The 9,510-nt window shown below is 41.4% G+C and overlaps 1 protein-coding gene across 1 annotated transcript in view; it reads left to right on the forward strand.

Moving 5' to 3' along the window:
• Positions 1–5,197, forward strand: part of LOC135524951 (integrin alpha-3-like) — a 30,522-nt gene extending 25,325 nt beyond the window's left edge. The window contains exons 4-10 of the mRNA XM_064952779.1: positions 621–640; positions 2,343–2,459; positions 2,659–2,772; positions 2,882–2,980; positions 3,134–3,259; positions 4,080–4,127; positions 5,030–5,197. Of these exons, the coding sequence (XP_064808851.1) occupies positions 621–640; positions 2,343–2,459; positions 2,659–2,772; positions 2,882–2,980; positions 3,134–3,259; positions 4,080–4,127; positions 5,030–5,197 (692 nt within the window). The remainder of the gene's footprint in view (positions 1–620; positions 641–2,342; positions 2,460–2,658; positions 2,773–2,881; positions 2,981–3,133; positions 3,260–4,079; positions 4,128–5,029) is intronic.
• Positions 5,198–9,510: the final 4,313 nt, after the last annotated feature.

Below are 9,510 nucleotides of genomic sequence, written 5' to 3' on the forward strand. Positions count from 1 at the left end.
TTTCTTTTTGCCATTTTAGCATTGACATGAAATCAGTCAAAACACCTCAAAACAAGACATGGTATCAATAACAAGATGAAATGAGGTGAAACGAGACACTTACGATTCCAAATGGAAATTTCTTGTCATTTTTGCAAGCAATTTGGCCATCTAGAATCACAACAACATGTTGACTTCTGCCCCAAGGAAACGCACACGCCGGTTTCATGAGATGCCAGCTAACCCATAAATAGAAATGCATTTATTGACTACAGTCATTTTTGCCACATTTAATTTATAACAGACACCTTAATGCACACTTTTACATTACATTATGTGAGCTAAACATAACAATAAAAAGGCTTCAAAGCCTCTCAATGGCCAATACATAGCATCAGCAATCCAGGGTTTCTACACATCATTGTTATAGAACAGCGGGCTGACTTTTTGATGACACTTTCCAAGTTGTACAAACATACAGTGCATTCGGGAAGTATTCAGACCCCTTGACTTTTTCCACATTTTGCTACGTTACAGCCTTATTCCAAAAGGGATCAAATTATTTCCCCTCATCAATCTGCACACAATACCCCATAATGACAAAGCGAAAACAGGTTTTAAAGACATTCTTGTGTGCTTAGGGTTGCTGTCCCGTTGGGAGGTGAACCTTCACCTCAGTCTGAGGTCCTGAGCACTCTGGAGCAGGTTTTCATCAAGGATCTCTCTGTACTTTGCTCCATACATCTTTCCCTCGATCCTGACTAGTCTCCCAGTCTCCCACTCTCTACCAAGAGTATTGGTGGTTATAAACTTCTTCCATTTAAGAATGATGGGGGCCACTGTGTTCTTGGAGACCTTCAAAGCTGCAGACATTTTTTTATACCCTTCCCCAGATCTGTGCCTCGACACAATCCTGTCTCAGAGCTCTACGGACAATTCCTTCAACCTTATGGCTTGGTTTTTGCGTTGACATGGACTGTCAACTGTGGGACCTTATGTAGACAGTTATGTGCCTTTCCAAATCATGTCCAATCAATTGAATTTACCACAGGTGGACTCCAATCAAGTTGATGATCAATGGAAACAGGATGCACCTGAACTCAGTTTCAAGTCTCATAGCAAAGGGTCTGAATACTTATGTAAATAAGGTATTTACATTTTTTATTTGCCAAAATTCTAAAAACCTGATTTGGCTTTGTCATTATGAGGTATCGTGTGTAGATTGCAGAGGATTTTTAATTTATTTAATCCATTTTAGAATAAGGCCGTAATGTAACAAAATGTTGAAAAAGAGAAGGTGTCTACTTTCCGAATGCGCCGTAGAGTGCAATGACTGTACATGTTGTGGAAAAGGCGTGCTGGCTGCTCATGTATCACCATGCATGCTACGTTGTGTCGAGCGTGGTGGAATGAAAACAGCCGCCCCCGCCCCATTCTGTGCGCCACGGAAAGGGGTACTTTCCTCTTCATGAAGTTAACACATGCAATAAACCCTCTAGACTTAAGGCGCTATCAGTTCATCAGAGATCATATATGATAATTCAGATTCACACTATGACAGATCATCAGCCTATGAACTCTATGGGCTTGGAGAGGCACTTCTCAATCTCTTACCTGTTGATTTGTGTCCTCTCTCCTTCTCTGCCTGTCTGACACAGCAAAAAATTACTAAACTAACAAATCTACATGTAAAGCAAACTAGCTATTAGCCAGGAGAAAGCTTATAGTCGCTCACGTTCATTCACATATCAAAGTTAATTCACATTCACAAACCTTTTACTTAAACATGCTTTGTTGTTGCCAACAACAATTACTCCCCCCAGTGCAGTGAGTAATGACTGTGGTGCTTCACAGTGCTTTTTCCCCTGAATCACACACTGCCTCACTGCTTGTAACAACCAAGAGTGAGAACAAAGCAGTCAGTGGGGGCGGGGGAAGGGACACATGTTCCAGCAGCGGAGGCCTCTTCAAAATAAAGGTCCCTCAACTGATCTGGTGACTTCTCTTGCAATGGTTTTATTTGATTTATCTAACATAATCTATGTTTACACCCACAGTTAATCACCAATATTTGGAATAAGGAATACTATTTGGAACAAAACACCCAATGAAACCAGACTTGGGCGTGACTCACAAGTCTAAAATAGGCTAAATAGGAATTATGTCTGCACAAAGATAGACTGAAAAGGTCAATGATATTTTGGGAAGTTATGCAGGGGTTGTCTTTATTTCCATACCAGTAATTATGTGATGCAATGTTGTTCTGCCCCCCCACCTCCTCTCCTTTTTGTCCCTTCCTCGAATCACTTTTTCTCTCTTATTCCCCCTCTCTTCCTCTCCTGTCTGTCTCTCTCTCTCCCCAGTTGTCCGAGAACAGGAGCAAGCGTCCCAAACGAGGGTTGGAGGATGATCAACCTCATATCATCGAGCCGCAGGCAGCCATTACTGTGCTGACACGTCGCAAAGAAACCTATCTACTGGTGAGGACAGGAGATTAGAATAATTAACCATTAGTCCATCATCTATTAATTCTGATACTGAATATAACATAACATCTAGACAGATGTATGGTCAATTAGAGGCTATAGACACAACGTTGGTGAGCTTTCACTTCAGTCTGAAAATGATGGAGCGGATAGAGTGCCTGGTCCTAATTTTTAGCTTGTCTGTGTTGTGAAGGAATGTTCAAAGTGGACGGCCCGCTGTGTGACGTTCACCTGTCCCTTGATCAATATGTCTACCTCTGCCAAGATCATTGTGAGGTCACGGGTGTGGAACAGCACTATGCTAGAGGTGAGAGGTCAGAGGTTAAACCAATACTCTTGGACCAAAAGAGTCAAATTGCTAAATTGTATTGCATCCAGTAGTGTCATGAACATAACTTGTTGTGTGTGTTTGACAGGACTACAACAATGCTTTGAGGATCAAGGTTAGAGGTCAGGTCAAACTGAAACTGGTGACGGACAACCCCGCCATCAAGATGGAAAGTGAGACCAGAGAGGTTAGTGCCTTGATGATAATGGTAGCTGATGATGATAATGATGATATGTAGACAAATGGTATGGATTATATGGATGTTGATCATGCTATTCTTCTCCTTGCCTCTCTCTCTTTCACTCTCCCCATCCTCTTCCCTTTCATTTCCATCCTTCAGTTCATAGTGGACATTGACCCAGTCCTTGAAGAGGAGACACCTTACGAGGTTCCCTTTTGGATCATCATTATTGCCGCGGTAGCAGGGATCCTACTGTTAGGAGTCATCAGTATCATACTATGGAAAGTGAGAACCCTAAGGACTACTTTTTGATCAATGCCTACTGTATAGACTGGTTGGTTGTTTAGCAACAAAACCGACGGGTGGCAACTATGGGGCAAAACAGACAGGGTTGGTTTAGAATGTTGACAACATGGAAATTATATTTTGTCTCCAATGTTTTTTGAAAACATGAATACATTTGCATAATGAGCACTTGTTGCCTCTCAAATATATCGTTACAGTTGTTAGTTACACAGCTAGCACATTTTCTCCATATTAGCATTGACATGAAAAAGACAAGAGGAAACGAGCCGAAACTAGCCATTTACGCTTCCCAACATGGCAGTTTCTTGTCACTGTTGCTAGCCATCTGGCCATCCAGAATCACAACAACTCGTGGACTTCTACCCCATAAAGGCGTGCACATTGTTTTGGTGATGTTGTCAGCTAACCCATCTCATCCTGTATTTGTATTCTTATTCTATATAATTTTGAATGTATAACTGTTATGATATTGTATCTTGCATATTGCTTGCAATGCAACAGTATCCTGTCTCCCCCAATGTACCAAGGGAAAAAACATTTATATGTTGCCTACTGTACATGTGTGAGTGCCTTTTCATATTGACTGTTTTTTTAATCAAATATGTTGTTGTACTGTACAGTGATACTCCATTACACTCAATTGCGCTAGCAGGCTAGTTTTAGCATGACACCACTATCAAATAACCTACAGTATGTATAAGTGCTGCCCCTTTAAAGAGAGTGGCACTAGCTCGCTACCGCTAACTAGCCATTCACTTCTCCATTTAGCTCCAGTAAACTGTATTGCATGGTCCCCCAGTGTGGTTTCTTCAGGAGGGCCAGCAGACCAAGGCCCAGAAGGCTGAGAGTAAGATCCTGCCCTCAGAGGCTGACTGAGGACTACTGAGACAAGAGAGGCCCACACTGAGGGACCATGCAATACTTCTCTAGGTCTCCTGGCAGTCCTTTGGCCTCTGCCACTGGCAGCTTCGGGCACACTAGACGTAATGGCGTGTAGATTGTGGGATGTAGTTGGTTATAGGCAATTCATGTGTTGAAGGGGAATTTGGACTTCTCCTATACAATTTTTTTCTTCACTGTCAATTCTAATTGTCACGGCTTTCGTCTGTAGAAGGAGGAGCGGACCAAAATGCAGCGTGGTTGTGATTAATTTTATTTCAATAGAGAGACTATACACGAAATAAACTAACAAAATAACAAATGTGTGAAAACCTAAACAGCCCTATCTGGTGCAAAACACAGAGACAGGAACAATCACCCACAAACACACAGTGAAACCCAGGCTACCTAAATATGGTTCCCAATCAGAGACAATGACTAACACCTGTCCCTGATTGAGAACCATATTAGGCCAAACACAGAAATAGACAAACAAGACATCCAACATAGAATGCCCACTCAGATCACACCCTGACCAACCCAAACATAGAAACATACAAAGTAAACTATGGCCAGGGCGTGACACTAATGAGCTTTTATGTCACCCACTCTGATAGATTGTACTTTGCCTAAATTTCTCCTTGTCTTTTCTACCTCATTTACTAAGTGTCTATTCTACTGCATCTCTCACTCTCTGGATGAATGTCTTTACTCTCTCTCCTCTTCAATCTGACCTACATGGTCTAATTTGGTCTAATTCCTTAGTTTAGCCTCCAGATTTTGTAATTGTTACATAAAAAAATCAACCATTCTAAAATCAACAATATTTGAATATGGCTTTCCCTAATGTGTTGTCTGTCTTCCCAACAGCTTGGCTTCTTCAAGCGGGCCATCTACTACCAGATTATGCCAAAGTACTATGGAGTGAAAAACCGTAACACGGAGCGCTACAAGTTCAACATTGGCTTCCAGACGGAGGATGCAGGCAAAAAGCCCTGGAGCACCAACTGGACAGAGATGCAACGTTACTACTACTGAAACCCTGACCTTTGACCCTGAACTCTCCACTCGTCTCAGGAGTGAGGTGATGGAAGAACAAAAGGGTTTTTGTGATGTCACACAACTTGGAGGTCACAGCACATGGACTGATTGATTCTGGAACTTTTCTCCACTGTGTGCAAGTCTCGTAGATTTCATCAAAATATTTTGGTTATTTTTTGTGCAATGCGCCAAATATGATTTGGAAATCACAATGTTTAAATTATTTTTGATGAAAGGAGTGTTGTACATTGTGGGTGGGGTGTGTTCAAAAATCCCCGTTTGGTTGTAAACACAGGCTAATTTGATCTACTGTATATTTGCAGGGTTAAAAGTTTACATTTGAAGTTTAAAGACCCTGTTATTTGCAGTTGATTTTGGTTGGACAGAAAGCACATTACAGGAGTAGAGAAAGAAATGAGAGTGCATTGTTTAGGTGGCCCTGCTTGCCCTATCTATCCTCTGTATATCTACTTCTCATTATGACTGCTAAGCACTCCAGAAGGAAGACATAGAATAGCCTAGGAGTTGCTTGTTTTTTATGCTCCATCTTTTGAACTAGATCATATTGGGTGATGGGATGGTTGGAGTGCATTTGAATTCTGAATGGCTGACAGAAGATGGACGCGTCACTTAATGATCCTTTATTTCTGTGTGGTTATGACAGTAGAGCTCCGTTGCTGTTGGTCTAGTGGTAATCGTATAGAGGGAGTCATGACACAAGTGTATACTGCAGGTCTGTAACCTGCATGAGATTACTGTGTGTGACAGCAATATCGGCGGGCTAGAGACAACCTACAGAGCGTGATTGAAGGGGTTTTAGGTTTTCATTTTCTCTGAGTAATTAATAAGCCCTACGGCTCTCTCCAATCTTTATCGCTGAAGCGTTACAGATTGCGAGATGATAATGTTCGATTGAACATATGCAGCGTTTACCGTGAATGCAGTCTTGGCTAATGTGGGAACATTGCCTTTACATTTCCATCACGCTGGAGCGCTGAACCTCCGCCATACGGATTGAATAGAGCCCTAGTGTGCAAATGACTGAATGACTGCATTTCTCCTGAGTCATTTACGTTGTCACATTTTACTTGTGTGTTTTCTTTCACCGTTCTTTTACTGCGCTTCGTGTTTGGTGGGCAGCAGAACAGATCTTATTGCGGTCAACCTGCAGAACTAATGCCCACAGAGCAGTTCTCAGTCAACAGAGAGTAAATATTGTCCCTGCGTCCAAAATGGCACCCTATTCCCTACACACAGTAGTGCACTACTTTTGACCAGGGCCAGGTTTCCCGATAGCGATGGACCTTGTGCTTTAAAATGCATTGTTCCTACAAACAGATGCAGAATGCGATTCCCAAAACACCACACAGAAAGAACGTTAGGTAAGTGCGTCGTTGGATCATGTGCCGATACTGACAGGATTGAAAGAAAGGCAGCACTGCTCTCATAACAGCTTTCTCTATTAAAATATTACCTTAAAACTTCTTATGGCTACAGGGGCAGTATTGAGTAGCTTGGATGTAAGGTGTCCAGAGTAAACGGCCTGCTCCTCAGTCCCAGTTGCTAATATATGCATATTATTATCAGTATTGGATGGAAAACACTCTGAAGTTTCTAAAACTGTTTGAATGATGTCTGTGAGTATAACAGAACTCATATGGCAGGCAAAAACCTGAGAAGAAATCCAAACAGGAAGTGGTAAATCTGAGGTTGGTCGATTTTCAACCCAGCCCCTATTGAATACACAGTGGGATATTGGTTATGTTGCACTTCCTAAGGGTTCCATTAGATGTCAACCGTCTTTAGAAAACTTGAATTAGGCTTCTACTGTGATGTGGAACAGGATGAGAGCTCTTTGAGTCAGTGGTCTGGCAGAGAGCCAGGTCCTGGTCATGCGCATTTCACATGATAGCGACCTGCGTTCCAGTGCTTTTCTACAGACAATGGAATTCTCCGGTTGGAACGTTATTGAAGATTTATGATAAAAACATCCTACAGATTGATTCTATACTTAGTTTGAAATGTTTCTACGACCTGTAATATAAATATTTTTGAAGTTTTCGTCCGACGTTCGCTGGACCTGCACGAGCGTTTGGATTTGTGTACTAAACGCCCTAACAAAAGTAGCTACTTGGACATAAATAATGGACATTATCGAACTAAATCAAACATTTAATGTAGAACTGGGATTCCTGGGAGTGCATTCTGATGAAGATTATCAAAGGTAAGGGAATATTAATAATGATATTTCTGTTGACTCCAACATGACGGATACATTTTTTTCCCCTAGCGTCGTTCTCAGATTATTGCATGGTTTGCTTTTTCCGTAAAGTTTTTTAAAATCTGAAATAGCGGTTGCATTAAGGAGAAATATATCTATATTTCCATGTCTAACAATTGTATTTTCATCGCCATTTATAATGAGTATTTCTGTAAAATGATGTGGCTCTCTGCAATATCACCGGATGTTTTTGGAACTAGTGAACGTAACGCACCAATGTATACTGAGATTTTTTAAATATGAACTTTATCAAATAAAACATACATGTATTGTGTAACATGAAGTCCTATGAGTGTCATCTGATGAAGATCATCAAAGGTTAGTAATTTTATCTCTATTTGTGCTTTTTGTGACTCCTCTCTTTGGCTGGATAAATGGCTGTTTTTCTGTGTTGGTGGTGACCTAACATAATCGTTTCGCTGTAAAACCTATTTGAAATCAGACACTGTGGTGGGATTAACAACAATATTACCTTTAAAATGGTATAAGATACATGTTTGAAGAAATGTAATTATGAGATTTCAATTGTTTTGAATTTGGCACCCTTCACTTTCACTGGCTGTTGTCATATCGATCCCGTAAACGAGATTGCAGCCCTAAGAAGTTAAATCCACTTCAGCCGTAAAGTGGTAGGCCACACAAGCTCACAGAACGGGAGTGCTTAAGCACGTAGAGTCTGTACTCGGTTGCAACACTCACTAAAGAGTTCCAAACTACCTCTGAAAGCAACATCAACACAAGAACTGTACGTCGGGAGCTTCACAAAATGGGCTTCAATGGCCGAGATGTTGCACACAAGCCTAAGATCTCCATGTGCAATGCCAAGCGTCGGCTGGAGTGGTGTAAAGCTTGCCACCATTGGACTCTGGAGCAGTGGAAATCAAGCCACACCATCTGGCAAGTCCGATGAACGAATCTGGGTTTGGTGGATGCCAGGAGAATGCTACCTGACCCAATGCACAGTGCCAACTGCAACATTTGGTGGAGGAGGAATAATGGTCTAGTGCTGTTTTTCATGGTTCGGGCTTGGCCCTTTAGTTCCATTGTAGGGAAATCTTAATACTACATCATACAATGACATTCTAGATGATTCTGTGCTTCCAACTTTGTTGCAACAGTTTGGGGAAGGCCCTTTCCTGTTTCAGCATGACAATGCCCCTGTGCACAAAGCAAGGTCCACACAGAAATGGTTTGTCGAGATCGTTGTGGAAGAACTTAACTGTCCTGCACAGAGCCCTGACCTCAATTCCAACAAACACCTTTGGGATTCATTGGAATGTTGACTGCGAGCCAGGCCTAATCGCCCTAATCAATAATGCTCTTGTGGCTGAAAGTCCCAGCATCAATGTTTCAACATCTGGTGGAAAACCTTCCCAGAAGAGTGGAGGAGGGATCAACTCCATATTAATGCCCATGATTTTGGAATGAAATGTTTGACGAGCAGGTGTCCACATAATTTTGGTCATGTACTGTATATTGAGGCAAAAAATTGACAGTGTAGCCTACAATTAGCAAAATATAACTCAATAGACTGAACATGACATTTATTTAAATTTATAAATCCTGTTTAGCCTATAGGCCTACTGAATGTATATTTTAATGCAGTCATCTCGGGTCGTTTGAAACATGTTTTTATGCTTTGCTTGTTTGTAACATTTGCAAAGACATTGCCAATTCTATAATTGTAGTCAGCTTCGTTCCGAAGTTATTGTCTGTCAGCTTGATTCTCTGTTTAGCGGAGATCTTCTGTGTATAAAGTGATGCAGAAAGGCAAAAATAGCTAAAAATCTAACGACGCACTTCGAAAGCATATCTGTTTGTTCAGATCTATACAATCAGATCCGCCTAAGCCAACATCTGCATAGCGGTTGTTTTTGTGGTGTCGAGGTAGAACTGTGTTAGAGCTGTCAAATGGACATTGTCCTAAAGTGGACATTGCCGTTGTCTAATTAGGAGAAATCCCATGCAGAATCCCATGTGACAATGATCAAGAGCAGCTGCTCACTGATTGGAAGGTTCCAAAGCAGTT

Source organism: Oncorhynchus masou, chromosome 31 (assembly GCF_036934945.1).
Source record: "Oncorhynchus masou masou isolate Uvic2021 chromosome 31, UVic_Omas_1.1, whole genome shotgun sequence".
Taxonomy (NCBI): Eukaryota; Metazoa; Chordata; class Actinopteri; order Salmoniformes; family Salmonidae; genus Oncorhynchus; species Oncorhynchus masou.